Here is a 14,756-nt window from a genome sequence, read left to right as displayed (position 1 = left end):
GAGAAGCACAACCCCAGAGGGCGGCACAAAAGGAAAACACCAACCACCAGCCTCCTTTCTAAGTAGGTGTATTTTTAAATAACTTTCAAGATACACATATTTTTTCCTTTACAAAAAGTCTCTGAGCAATGTCGTCCTGTCTTGCTGGTCATCCTGGTGACCCCCAAGCCCCCTGCGCTCAGGGTGGCCAAGCCAGCGGGGCCGAGATGCCAGCCAAGTGGCCCCACCCTGTCTTTCCACAGACCATGCAGGGCCATTTATTTCAAAGCAGTAATAATTTAAAACTATAAAACCTTCCCACTGTTGGACATGTGGAGGGTGAGATTGGACAAACGGGATGGGGAGGCCGGGGCACCCATGCCGCTCCGCGGCGCCTCTGGGGAGAGCCGGCCTCTTATGCAGCCTGGAGGCCGTGGGTCATCCGAGCCTCTGCCCACAGGTGGGGTGCGGCCACACTGGAGTCCACGGTGGAGGGGCGGGGGAGCACCTCCTGGGCTCTGGGACACTGGTGTCCCCGTGCCTGCCGGGCCTGTGTGAGGCGGGTCCTGTGCTCTCTTGGGACTGCGGGGGGCCTCAGGAGTTGCTTGCTGGGTTCTCATTGCTGGGCGAGCTGGAAGAGGAGGAGGACGAAGACGAGGAGAAAGTCACCCCAGTCAGGCCCGGAGGGTTGGTGGCTGTGTTCTGTCCTGTGAGGCTCTTTCGGCAGACGGGGCAGCTGTCATGCTGTGTGGGGACAGAGGGGGACAAGGGAGCAGTTCAGAATCTGGTGGGGCGGGGAGGCCCGGTGACAGTGGCCGCCCGCTCACCTGCTCCAGCCAGGGCACGATGCAGCCGTCATGGAACAGGTGGTTGCACGGCAGCTGCCGCACGCGCTCGCCCAGCCCGTAGTCGTCCTTGCACACGGGGCACTCCAGCCCGGAGCCTGTGGGGACGGAGCGGGAGCCCATGACACCCGCAATCAAAGGTGTCCTGCTGCCCATTGGGGAGTCTGCCTGTCCAGGGCCACCTTGGACCCAAGGGGACAGCGGGGACACTGACAAAGCCTCCTGTTCAAGCCAAACTGGGCTCCAACAAAAAAGTCCCAGGGAAAGTGTCGTGAAAAAAAAGGAAGCTGGGCGACTGAGGGCCTCCTACCTACGTGCTCCTCCGTGACAGGGACGGTGGGGAGGGCCTGGATTTTCTCTTTGTCTGCGGGCGGGGGGCCCGTGTTTTCAAACTGATTGAGGAGCTGAAAGACAAGAGGCCAGAGGGCAGGAGCTCGGTCGGCGGGCGGGGCCCCTTGCCCCGCCTGGCTCTGAAATGCAAGGCTGGGTTACCTGCAAAAGCACCGAGGACGTGTTTGTCCTGTTCCCCAGATCCCCCATATGGGGATCAGAGGTCAGTCACCCCACGAAGCCCAGCCACAGGCTCCTGCCCGCTCTTCTGCTTGTCTAGTCAGTGTCACCTCGAAGCCAGGGCAGGAGGGCGGTGCCCTGTGGACAGCAGAGCCCTCCCACAAGGCCGAGGGTCCCACCCAGGGGCGCATGTGGTGCTGTGAGACACCAGTGAGAACCAGAGGGCTGTCATGCCACAGACAAAACACTCTAATGGGTCACTGGTGAATGGCACTGAAGATGGTATCATTCATGCCTCACAAGGGTCACTGAGGTCACAATGGACACCCACAGGGGACAAATCCAGGACCTGTGGGGCCAGTGCCAGGGGAGAGCACTTGCTTGTGCACCCTGGCCTCAGGAGGGGGTCCCTCACTCCCGTACCTGCGTGATGATGGCGTCCAGCCCGTTGGCCCCCCAGGCGTAGTCCATCGGGTTTGAGTGCAGGACACCCCTGGGCAGACACGTGTGGGGTTCAAGTGGCGGAGGGACCGAGTAGGGCTGGGGGACCCACCCCACTACTCACCAGGGGCCTAGGCCCAGGTTGGGGATGGTGGCCGGAGTGATGATGCCGTTGACCAGCTGCTGGATGATCCTGTAACGGCAAGGCGGACGGCGGTCAGCACCCGCCTGCGCCGGGGGGCGTGCGCCCAGCTGCCCAACGCACAGCATGTAAAGGCTGTGCTTTCCACCAGCAGGACTCGTGGCTACATGGTCCCAGAGCGCCACCTCCCGCCACGTTCCAGGCCAGGTCCTCCAAGGCCTGAACAGCACCCATGCACATCACAACACTCCACCCGACTTCACAACCGAGGTCATGGGAGCCTGAGCTCGGTGGTGTCAGGTCCATCCTGGGCGTGAGGAGCCCAGCCCACCCCTCGGGGTGCAACGGGGCCTGCAAGGAGCCTGTAGCTTTTGTTCTGTCCTGAGCACATGGGAGGGGAGGGGGCCAGGGACAACTACAGGTCAAGGATGCCAGAGACCACCCACTCGCCGCCACCGTGAGCCAAGGACCCCATGGCGAACCAGCTGCGCCATGCCAATGAGACCCTGCTCAGGACGATGGGGGACACCCAGTGGACACGAGGCTCCCAACGCTGCCCAGGTCCTTGAGCCACACTCCAGTCCTTCCGCACCCCATCCTGCATGATGGGCTCAGAGGACTCTTCTTGATTGGGGGTGGAGCAGGCTGGAAGCCCCCACCAGGGTCCCGCCAGCCCACCAGACACTCCCCAGCCTCCTCACCCTTCCAGCGTGGGGACACCTTCGTGCCGGCCAGTGGCCCGCCGCGCGGTGAGGCGGGCTCGGGGCTGCCGGGCGCCATACCGGTGCCGGGACTGCTGTTCTCTCTCCCTCCGACTCTCAGGGTCCCTGCTGTCATCTGCCGGCGCCCCCGGGGGGAACGTGGGGATCTCAAAGCTGTCGTCAATGATGCCGAAAGCAAACTGCCCATAACCCTGTGGCAGCGTGAACAGGTGCTGGTCCACGTTCTGCAGGGAGGAAGGCCATGACCACAGGCCCCTTGTACGGGCCCCACATGGTCCCAGGCTCAGGGCTCCCAGGGGACAGGGGCCAGCAAGAAAGTCTTGGCACACATGTGGGGGCCAGGAGAACAGTGCAGGAGGCTCGGGGTTGGGAGGACAGCCTGCACATTGTGGGGTGGGTGTCTCCCCCAGAGGATGAGGGGCTGCGTCTGCTCCCTCAGCCATGTGAGCCAGCTGACTCACCTCGAATGGCTGCCTGCCCTGGTCCGGGGGCGCTGTGGAGGGAGCGGAACCATTCTCTGTACTCCTGGAAGGACACAAGCCAAGTCAGCAATGAGGTGCATGATGGGGAAGAGGCAGGAGCCCCCATCCTGACCCTCACAGCCTCAGGGTTACATTTCACCCTCTGCAGGCCCTGCCCTTGTTCCAAGTCAGAACAGTAGGCATGTACTTCTTCTAGCTGCCCAGTACTCCATCACCCCGAGCCCTGGCCACTGCATGTCCCCCCATCTCCTGCCAGTACACACCCGGCCCGCGGCCTGTGACCCAGGGGCTGTGTTACCTGGTCTCTTCCGGAAGCTCCTCGATGAAACCAGACTCACATCTCGGGCAGATGTAATCCTGCGGACAAGAGAGCAGGTGAGCACGATCTTGGGGTTCCAGCTTCCGTCTTGGACAGCAGAGGACAGGAGTGAGCCCAGGATGGGCATCACCTAAAGAGACCCACCTGCAAAACTGCCCTAGTGCGGAGCTGGACTCAGCGGAGGCCCAGGCGTGGACGCCTGTCACCCACAGCTACAACCTGTCTCCACCTGCTCCATGACAGGTGACCCCCCCCCCGCCCACATGCCAGAATCTGTCAGCCTGCTCCCCCCACGGAGACAATCACCGAGTTTTAGGGTCTCCACTCTGCACATCAGCTGACGAAGGCTCTGACAAGGCCTGCAGCAAACAGGCCAGCTGATGTGAGTCCAGCAAGCTGTTTCCAACTTACGGGAACACAGGAACATCCTCTGAGTGACCCCCCACCCCACGTATCCACAGGAGCCAAGGCCCCGGGCAGGCACCTGACGCTGTACTCCCGCAGGGCCACACGAGTCACTGTCTGTGGGGCTCTGGAGCTGGTCAGCTCCCACTAAGGCAGCCACTGAGGGCAGGAAGCGCCACCTGGTCAGAGGGGTCAGCCTGTGGACAACCCACAGAGGCATTTCTGGACGATTCTGGCAGCCCTGGCCCACGGCCTGTGACCCATCCATACTGGCCATGGCCCCAGCCAAGGGGCAGAGGACGGTGATGTCCTCAGGCAGAGGAGGGCCGGCCCCAGGCACAGCACAGCCAGGTGAGTAAACACGGACACCACGCTGATGTCCCCGAAACAGGCCCAGCCCACACTGCACTCATTGGGCAGGTCCGCACATGTGCAAGTCGGAACTCACACAACAGGAGACAAGACGCATGTACAAGGCCTGCTTCTGCCCAAGGCGGCATTTCAGAGGCATACCCGCAAGCTGCATGGAAGACGGGGCTGTTTGTAGTCCCAGGTGCAGGCCACCCTGTGCAGAAGCCAGGGGGCGGGCACCTCCATCTGGGCAGCAGGTGCCCCTGGCCTGCCCCGCTGCCAAAGGCAAAGCTCCTGGAGCCGAGTGGGGAGGGCAGGTGGGGGCTGCGAGGTCAGGTGCCTGGCACCCGGAAGACATTCAGAACTCCTACAACCAACAACCAAAAGGTAAACAACCCAGTGAAAAAGTGGCCAAAGGATCAGAATAGGCATTTCTTCAAAGACACGCAAATGGCAAGAAGCCCATGAAATGATGCTTGACACCACCAGGCAACAGGGAACTGCAGGTCACAACCGGTGACACCCACTGCACACCCACGGGACGGCTACCCTCAGACGACAATGACCAGTACTGGCGAGAACACAGAGAAATCGGAACCTCCAGCACACATGGGAACGTGCAGCAGGCGCCTCTGCCTGACAGTAAGCAGTTCCTCCCCCGAGGTCACGCTCCCCACACGACCCTGCAGCGCCCCTGCTAGGGGTCCACCCAGAGAAATGAAAACACGTCCACACACACCTGCACACGCACATCCACGGCAGCTCGCTTCACAATGGCCACAAGGCGGACACAACCTATGTGTCCACCCATGGACAAGCGTGGCCCACCCACACACATGGGGTGTCACTCGGCCATGGAAAGGAGGGAGGTGTGACACTCGCTACAACATGGATGGACCCTGAACACACGGTGCTCATGTGAGAAGCCGGACTCACAAGGCCACACAGTGTGTGATTCCACTTACGGGAAACGTCCAGAACAGGCGCGTCCACAGACAGGAGGTGGGTTAGTTAGTGGCTGTCAGAGGCTAGGGAGGGGGGAGGGGGTGACTGCTGACAGGGACTGGGCTGCTTTTGGGTGATGGAATGTTCTGGAATTGAATCGAGGGGCTAGGTACCAAACACACTGAAGTCGTATCGCCATAAATTGTTACAAGAAACGGTAAGCAGCTCTCTGATCTCCTGAGAAGGGACATGAGGGTAAATGTCAGCTCTGTCACAGCGAGTGACCATGACACTCGTGGCGGTGTGGTATTCCCAGGGGGCTGGCGCTCCCATTATCCCCGCCAGCCCCCAGCCTGTTTACTTCAAGGCTTCCCAGGAGCCAGGAGGCTTTGTGAAGAGGCCCAGGGTTTCCAGCCTCGTGGGACCCTTGGGGGAAGAGTGACGGCCAGTTAGGGTGCTGGGAACACACGGCGAGGCCAGACAAGCCTGGTCTGCTCAGGGAACCCTGAGCTCAGGGTCAGGGGAAGGCCCAGACTGTCATCCAGCCCGCAGATGTACCACATGGCCTCAGCCTGATCGTCAGTTTGCCCTGCTGGAAAATGGGCAACCCGTCTCCCACTGTTAAGGCCCCTGGGTGCTCCCTGTTCTCAGCCCACGCAGCCTGTCCCACTGTCCTTGACCTCACTGAACCCAACCACTCTGCACACGTCACCACAGCACAGGGCACAATCAGCACACCGTCAGCTCCAGAACAAGCTGGCCCAGCCACTCCCACAGCTCCACCCGGCCCAGGCCGCCTCCACCTGGCCCTCTCCCCAACAGCCTCACGCTGGTCCCACCCATCCAGGGCCTGTACACTGTCCCCTCTGCCAGAGCACTCTTCCCCAGATATCTACCTGGCTGGCCCCCTGGCGGAAGCTGGGTCTCTGTTCAAACATCACCTCCCAGCTGCAAGCCTCGGTCTCCCCACCTGCAAACAGAGGATGGCCTCAGCCCCAGGGCTCTGCAATCCGAAGTCACCAGAACCTGAGGACTGTGGCCCAACCGTGGGGCGTGGTCAGGCCCTGCCTCTGAGAGAGCCCCACCAAGTCCAGAGCCACCCTCTGAGCCCCAGACTTGAGGCAGGGCTCCAGCGTCTGTTTGCAGGCGGTGGGGAAAGGGCCAGAACCGGAGCTCTCCTGATGCTCTCCCCCTCCGAGGGCACACCCCCGAGGTTTATATTAAATCACAGTGGCCAAAGGTAGAAAGCTGCATCCCAGAAAGGGACTGCAAGATAGAGTGTGTCCCTCCCAAAGGGCAGAACCTGTCTCTTGGACAGGGCCCAGGTGATTACAGCTCCTCTCCCAGATGGGGGAACAGCCCGCTCGCTGGGCCCCAACTTGCGAGCACTTATGCCTTGCTGATGACTTGTGAATTAGTTACCTCTGCCCTTGGAGGAGGGTTGGGAAGGAAGGGGCCCACCCCTGCATCACCACCACAGCCACAACAAGCAGAGACCAAGAAAGACAGACGGATGCTAGATTCATTGAGCACCTGCTCCGTGCACTGGGCCCCAGGACACGCCCAGGAGATACTATTCCAAGGTACTATTCGGCCCCTCCTTGGTGACAGGACCTGGGGGTTTTGACACAGGATAGGCACCAGCTTTTATCCAAGAGCGCCTTCGCACGACACAGACAAAGGGCCCACGGCCAGGGGCATACAGTGAAATTGGGGAAACTGAGTTGGAGACGGCTGGCTGGCCCCACTGAATCACACTGACTCACAGGCAGGCCCCTCAGGAGAGGCAGAGCTCCAGAAGCAACGCAGACCCAGGGAGGGCAGACGGAGAACTGCGTCAGGGGTATTTGGCCTCAGACACAAACACAGATGGACCCTAGGGGTGCACTGGCTGCTCCCTCCGCCCCACACAACCCTCCTCAGACGTCACTGGGCCGACACACCTGCCCAGACCCGGTAGGAAAGCTGACCCCACCCCAAATGTTCCCCACATCCCACAGTCACATCCCATCTGTCCCCCAAAGCATCCTAGGCACCCTGCTAGATGCTGGGGAGCTGGGCCCCGCCAGGACCTGACGTCATCTCAGGCCCGCTCTGCACCAGCCATGTGCCCATCCCACACACACTTCAAGCCAGGCTGCTACTGACACCATCGACAGGGACGGAGATTCCGACGGAGACACCGTGTCCCACACACACAACAGGCATGTGGGAACCTGCAGACGGAGCTTGACTTTTGGACAAACCTTGAGGACGTAGGGTACAGCAGTTGCACATGAGGCCCACGTCACACTCCTGCCATCACACCCCCCCATGGCCCCAGAGCTCCGTTTCCTGGTAAGGATCAAGCCTGGGCCTGCACACCAGCCTTGAGGCCTCCACGCCAGCCGGTCTGGTCCCTGCTCCCACAAGCCGCACCCCGGCCACACCGCCCACCTTTCCCGGTACGTTCCAGGAATCAGGCGCTAGGCTCCTTTGTACACACGCGCTCCCACTGGACCTCAACAAACCCATCTGACAGGCGGGGAGACTGAGACCCAGGGAGGGAGAGCAGCTCGCCCAGAGCCACACAGCTGAGAAGTGACCTCAGCCTGACCCTCCAGCCAAGCCAGCTGGTCCAGAGAGGCATCTGTGAGTCCAAGGTCCTGAACAGGTGCTACAATGACAGCCAGTTCCTGTCACAACAGCACCAGAAGCTGCATAAAAGCCAGCGAGAGTGTCTCACAAAGTGGGGCTAGTTTCCCACAAACAAGTCCCCACTTCCGGGTGAGTGCTGGCTGGACCCCCCCCCCCCCCCCCCCCCCCGTCACTCAGTTAACAGCCAACTTCCCATAGCCCAGAACAGCAGGCGGGCCCCTTGCTGATAATCGCCGCCCTGTCTGCTGAGCCTCCTGGAACCCCACTCCAAACCCACAAGCAGGCACTCGCCCACCCACCCCAACATCCCCTCCCCTCTGTGACTTGCTCTTCCGACTTTAACCAACATTCTTGACTAAATATTTGACAATCACGTGTTCAAGGTTGGCTCCCTGACCAGCCTCTAAAATCTGAGAGCAAAGATCATGGCTACCTTGTCACCACTGGATTCTGTGACTAGGAATGTCCTCATCAGACCAGTGACAGTCATAAAACGTCAGGGTCCTCCTGGCCCAAGGCTACACGGCCCGGCCGCAGGCCCTGTGCTGGCCCCAGGAAGGGAGGCCCAGAACCCCTAGCTGTGCAGACTGCCCAGCCCTGCCACAGCAGCCACAGCTCCCGGCTTCCGGATGGTTCCAGACAGGCTGCTTTGGGAGCCTGAGACCCGGGACTCGCACCACCTGTGAAGCGCTGCATGCAACTAATGCAGGCTGCTGGGCTGTCGGGCCACCGGCCCCTTCCTGGTGCGGTCCAGAGAAAAAGGCTCCGAGATGGGGTGTGCAGGAAGACGGGGTGTGCAGGAAGACGGGGTGTGCAGGAAGACGGGGTGTGCAGGAAGACGGGGGGTGCAGGAAGACGGGGGGTGCAGGAAGACGGGGGGTGCAGGAAGACGGGGTGTGCAGGTAGACGGGGTGTGCAGGAAGACGGGGTGTGCAGGAAGACGGGGTGTGCAGGAAGACGGGGGGTGCAGGAAGACGGGGGGTGCAGGAAGACGGGGTGTGCAGGAAGACGGGGTGTGCAGGAAGACGGGGTGTGCAGGAAGACGGGGTGTGCAGGAAGACGGGGTGTGCAGGTAGACGGGGTGTGCAGGTAGACGGGGTGTGCAGGAAGACGGGGTGTGCAGGAAGACGGGGTGTGCAGGAAGACGGGGTGTGCAGGAAGACGGGGTGTGCAGGAAGACGGGGTGTGCAGGAAGACGGGGTGTGCAGGAAGACGGGGTGTGCAGGAAGACGGGGTGTGCAGGAAGACGGGGTGTGCAGGAAGACGGGGTGTGCAGGTAGACGGGGTGTGCAGGAAGACGGGGTGTGCAGGAAGACGGGGTGTGCAGGTAGACGGGGTGTGCAGGAAGACGGGGTGTGCAGGAAGCCGCAGAGGCAGAAGCAAGACTTCCGGGAGGCCGCAGCGGGGGGCAAGTCCCCGCTCCCCAGGCCCGTGCTCACACCCCTGAGGTTTCCTTTTATTTCTCCCTCCCCCTGGGGCGGGGAAAGCCCCCCGCTCCGCGGTCTCTCCTCTCCAACCCTAGCTCTTGCTCTAGCTCCGTTTCTTCTCCGTGGCGGGGATCACGCTGAGGACTCCTCCTCCTGGCCCCTCCCAGGGAACCCAGAGCTGGAAAGACAAGACTGAGTCTGGCTCTGAAATCAAAACCGGCTCTACCACCCAGCAGCCGGGCGACTGTGGAGACGGGGCCGAGCGGCGCACCCTGGAGGTGCGCACCCTGGAGGTGCCCGATAAACGTCACCTGCAGAGCCCACCGCTCCTCTCCCGCTCGCAGGCAGCGGACCAGCGGCGGACGCCAGGACCGCGGCCAGCCTGAGAGGACGGGGGCCTGTTCTCCACCTGGAACGTGGGAGACAGTCGGACTGGACCATCGCTTTCCCCGCCAGCCCGGGGTAGCGAACTCAAACCTCCTAGGAAGAGGGCCCGGAAAACTGGCGCCATCGGGCCATCGTGGCAGACGCCGGCCGCAGTGAGCCGGAGGAGCAGCGAGCCGCAGGCGAGGCTCCAGCCCCGGGGAGGCGCGAGGACGCAGCTCCGGGCGGCTGTCGGACCTGGGCCGGGCCGCAGCCGCCTCGTCCCCTCGGCCGAGCGCAGACGGGGGCTTCCCCGGGCGGCCCGCAGCGACGCCGACCACGCGCTCCGGGAACAGCCCCCGACCCCGCTCCGCCGGCGCCCCGCTTCCTCCTGGGCGGGCGTGCCGGCGCCGGTCACGCGGCTTCTGCGGGCCTCAGTTTCCCCATCGGTGACCCAGGGGCCTCACGGGGCGGAAGGCCGCGATCCGGGGTCACCGGCCCCGCTGCGCCACCGGGGACAGGCCGCGCCTCGGGGCCCTCCGCTGAGCCCCGGGCCGACGCCACCGGGCCTCAGTTTCCCCGTCTGTGCCAGCTCGCCTCAGGCCGCAGGGGAGGGCCCACCGACCGCCGCCCGGACGCGGGGCTCACCGGCAGGCGCGGCACGATCTCGACCGAGCAGCAGTGGCAGAAGTAGCGTCCGGGCTGCGGCGACGCCTCGGCCATGGTCACCGCCACCTCCTCCGCGCCGCCCGCCCCCCGCGCGGCGCCCGCCGCTGGCCGTTTGCTGCTCCCTCGCCTGCCGACGCGCCCGCGCACGCTCACGCACGGCACGCACGGCACGTATGGCGTGGGGCGGAGCGGGGCGCGCGGGAGCAGGACCAGCAGCGCGCACGGCCAGCGGGGGGCCGACGACGGTGGCCGCCGAGGGGCAAAGTAGAAGCGGGAGGCTTTTGACCTGAGCGCTGGGCAGGGGTTGGGGCCTCGCCTGGAGGCTTCGGAGACCGCGAAGCCGGGCCTGAGCCTAACGAGGTCCAGCCAAACCCACAGAAGCCCTCACTCCCCTCATGATTTCTCCTACCCCACGTCCCACTATCTCCCGTCACTGTCCTCACTGACCCTGGGACGCGACTAGCGCGCTCTCAGCTCCCGACCTCTGCGCGGGCTGTGCCCCTGTCTGGCGCTCCGTTCCCCCAGACTCCCGCCTGGCGTTCCTCACGTCTTGCAAATCTCACCTACTGACATGCCCTTCTCAGTAGCACCTATTACCACCCAGTGAAATGGAGGGTCAGCTCCACAGCAGACGGGATGTTTGTATTTCGTTCTCGGCTGAACTCAATAACAGTGTCTCCTCCCAGGCAGTCTATAAACACTCGGTGAATGAATGTGTACAGGATCGAAGGAAATTCCAGCCCAGTCATGCATTTATTTATTTATCCACTCAACAAACATTCGTTGAGCAACTGCGGCGTGCCAGACCTTGTGCTGGGTGCAAGGACACAGCAGGGAAACGACAATGAAAACGGTGCTCTGAAATACTCCATGGCTGCAGGAGGCAGAGATGGATGCAGACACCCCCTTCCCTGATGTTCAGCGAAAGGATGGGACTCTCGGATGGCCCTGGTTTTGCCTGGGGAGACAGACAGGGCTTCCTAGGGGAGTAAGCATTGGATGCCAGGTTTGGAAGAATTAATAGCAGTCGGTTGGAGAAGGAGGCATCGGAGCCAGGGCGTTGAGGAATTAAACATGAGAGCCTGTGTATAACCGGTCTTGAATGTCAAAAGGCTAGGGACAGGGATCTGCCCAGCCATGGCCTTTTTCCCTTCAAAGCTCACAGGTAATTCCAAGCCTTTCCTGTTCTGACCACCAGAGGGCGCGCCGGCTCCATCACTGGGAATCCAGGAAATCCCCAGGTCCACCGAGGGCCGGTCCTTTGCTTCAGGCCTCTCCTGCCCTGGCTCACTTCACACCACCGACATTCATGCATTCACTCTGCAGAAGCTTATGGGTACCACCCTAGAGGCCTTGGAACCGGAGGACTCGTGTTCAAATCCCACAAGCCACACTGGCTGTGTGACCCCTGGCCGACTTGCTTAACCTCTCTGAGCAGGTGGCAGAAACTGCCTCCCAGGGTTTTACGATTAGATGAGACTTGAGGCACACATGGGTACCCATGGCATCTCCTCGGTCCTCGGTTGGCTCTGCTGCCTGCCCTAAGGTCATCTGTCCCTCGCCCAGCTTCACTGGCCCCATGGGGTGGGCCAAGCTGGATCCCACCTCAGGGCCTTTGCCTGACCATGCCCTCTGTTGGGAGTGCCCCTCCCACTGTCCCTTCTCTTTCCCTGCTTCTCAGAAGGTTGCCTGACCCCTTCCCTGGGGAAACCCTATCCCCCACTACACCCCTCTGCTTAGCACCCTGATTTCTTCACCCACAGCCATCCTATGATCCAGGAGTTATCAATGATGTCTCCCAATAAGTGAGGCCAACAGCCAGCATATAGTAGATGTTCAATAGTCTCGAAAAACTGAACATTTAGTGAGTGCTTGCTGTGCACAGGCCCAGGCAAGGCTCTGGAAATGCAGTGGGAACGAGAACACAGTTTTGTATGTTTTAAAATGACAAGCTCAGGAGGTGCCAGGCCTGAAGTTTAAATCTCACACAAGCACCATGTCGTGGGACAATTACGACCCCATTTTACAGACAGAGACTGAGGCTCATACGTGGTCACATGGGTAGCCCAGCAGCCCTGAGTTTCCGCAGCCTCCAGCATCCACTTGTGACCTGTGACCACCTTGTTGCTGCCACTGATGGGGCAGACTTGAGAGGCTCTTCGACTGCTGGGTATCGCGAGACACAGGTTTCAATGTTTCCCAGAAACTTTCCTTGGAAAGGCTTTGGAAGTGGAGGTTGAGTGGGGCCTGGCCTCTACAGATCCCCAGAACAAAGGCCATATCTCTCCCTTAAGACTACCCAGGGCAGGGCCATGCCTCCCACCTCAGATGCAGGGTTGGGCTGTGCCTCCCCCGCAGACCCAGGGCAGGGCCATGCCTCCTCCCTCAGACTCAGGCCAAAGCTGTGTCTTCTCCCTCAGACCCAGGGCAGAAGCAAAGCTATGTGCCTCCTCATAATGTCAAGCCGCCATGCCTCCCCAGGCCCCATGACATGCTTGTGCCTTCCCCTTCAGACACTGCAGGACAAGGACAGAGAGCTCTCTGAGCCGCAGTCTTCCATCTGCAAAATGGGTCTCTCGCCTGCACCCAGAGAACTCCCAGGGAGGCTGCTCCGTAACTGGCAACTGTGATTGTAGATCCTGGCTCTCCCCACCTTTGCACCTTTGCACAGGCTTTCTCCTCTGCCTGGAGCATGCTCGCGCCAGAAGGGAGGTTACCAGCTACAATCAAGGGGCCAGTCCACATTGTCCAGTCCAGAGAGGGAATGGCCCTGCCCTTCAGCTCCACACACAGTTCCTGGAATCTTGCCTATCTGGTCTGACTCCAGTCCCAGTGCTTTTGGACTTCATGACCCCCAGAAAGTCACTTCTTTTCCTCCAGCCTCAGCTGCCCCTCTGTAAAAGGGCTGCCTGCATCACAGTATTGTGGTGAGTGGCAAAGAAGACTCACCATGCAACTGCCCTAGCCAAACACCCATCAGTAGATTCATAAGAAGCCATGTACACATGTCACGCCCTCACTGTGCACCAGGCACTGTCCCTGCTGTCTTGGCTGGAATCTGCAGTACTGGGATCCGTGCCCATTTCACAGATGAGAAAACAGAGGCACACAGAGGGCACACGTGGCCTGGCCATGGTGGCAAAGCCTGGACTGAGCTTCCACGAACACCTCCTTCTCCCTTCAGGCCTCAAGGTCACCTCTTTGGAGACTCCATGAACTTCATGCTCCCCGGGTCTCCATATTGCCATCTGCCTTCACAACTTTGTTCACTCCCTGGTTTGTTTCTAGCCTGGCAGGGACTGGATCGCTGTGGTGACACACCGAATCCAATGGGCAGTTCCCGCTTGTACTAGTGGCCTATGGCTGCTGTAACAAATCACCACCAGCTTGGTGGTGTAAAACAACTAAATGTTTCTCTTACAGTTTTGGAGGTCAGGGGTCCAACACAGGTCTCACCGAGTGAAAGTCCGAGTGTCGGCAGAGCAGCATTCCTTCCCAAAGGCTCCAGGGGAGAAGCTGTTCCCAGCCTTTTCCAGCTTCTAGAGGCAGCCCACATTCCTTGGCCCAAGGTCCCTTCCTCCATTGTCACAGCTAGAGATGATGGGTCACGTCTTTTTCATGTAGCATCTCTCTAACCACAGAGAGAGATGTCTCCGCTTTTAAGAATCCTGTGATGACACTGGGCCACCTGGTAATCCAGTATCATCCTCCCACTGGAAGGGCTTTAACTCAATTCCAGATGCAAAGATTTCATTGAAGGTGACATATTCACAGAGCCTAGGGGTTAGGACCAGTCATCTCAGGAGACCATCTGTGAGCTGGGCTCTCTCTCACTTGTGGAACAAACATCCCATTGTTGTACTGCTGTTCCTAACCCTGACCCCCTACCCCTTTCTCCCCACCACTCAGTCCAACTGCCAAGTCTCAATTTAAATGTCTTGTTCCTCTGAGAAGTCTTCCTCAATTCCCCCCAGGCTGGGTCAGATAGCCTTGGGGCATTCTCTATCACAGCTCTGATCACACTGGATTGTCACTGCCTGTTTGCCTGTGGGGTCTGGGACAGAGAGAAGCCTGGGTTGGTGAGCAGGGGCCACGGGGAGTCATGGTGGGTGTTTGAGCTGGGGAGGAGCCTATGGCACCTGGGGTAGGTAATGGGATGCAGGGTGTGAGGCAGAGGCTGGGTCAGGGTGAAGACAAGGGCACGAACAGGAGAGACACTGAAAAGGAGAGAAGAGGGCTCCCAGTGAGGGCCAGTGACTTACTTGAGGTCACCCAGCACACAGCCTCTGCATTGGGAGGACACACCAGGCTAGGCAACAGGCGGCCGCTGGCAGCTGGCCTCCATTTGGAACCCGCACCAGGCCGACAATAACCTTTTGATATGCACAGCCCAGGCTGGGTGTCCAAGCCACAGCAGGGTCAGATCTCGGCCAAGGTCGCACTGTCCAGCCCCCGCACACCCTTGGTGAAAACACAAAGTCCCATCATTGCCCCATTCCCTAACCAGGGGAGAATCCCC

General features: G+C 60.7%; 1 protein-coding gene across 4 annotated transcripts; it reads right to left on the bottom strand.

Annotated features, from left to right (window-relative positions):
* Positions 1-51: 51 nt before the first annotated feature.
* RNF126 (ring finger protein 126) lies at positions 52-10,406 on the bottom strand. 4 transcript variants are annotated; one of them, XM_081076385.1, is made up of 9 exons: positions 10,217-10,406; positions 3,420-3,478; positions 3,101-3,164; positions 2,619-2,863; positions 1,900-1,968; positions 1,758-1,827; positions 1,135-1,228; positions 807-922; positions 52-723 (listed from the first exon to the last, which is right to left on the bottom strand). In XM_081076385.1, the coding sequence occupies exons 1-9, from the start codon at positions 10,289-10,291 to the stop codon at positions 574-576; spliced, it is 942 nt and encodes a 313-aa protein (XP_080932511.1). In that variant the 5' UTR covers positions 10,292-10,406; the 3' UTR covers positions 52-573. The 4 variants fall into 4 exon arrangements, with proteins under 4 accessions (XP_080932511.1, XP_080932513.1, XP_080932512.1 ...); XM_081076387.1 differs by having other exon boundaries at positions 52-610; XM_081076386.1 differs by having other exon boundaries at positions 2,619-2,830; positions 10,217-10,381.
* Between the last annotated feature and the right edge of the window lie 4,350 nt (positions 10,407-14,756).

Source organism: Rhinolophus hipposideros (genome assembly GCF_964194185.1).
Source record: "Rhinolophus hipposideros genome assembly, chromosome: 16".
Taxonomy (NCBI): domain Eukaryota; kingdom Metazoa; phylum Chordata; class Mammalia; order Chiroptera; family Rhinolophidae; genus Rhinolophus; species Rhinolophus hipposideros.
Note: the sequence above shows the minus strand (reverse complement) of the source record. Positions and strands in the feature narration are given on the sequence as shown.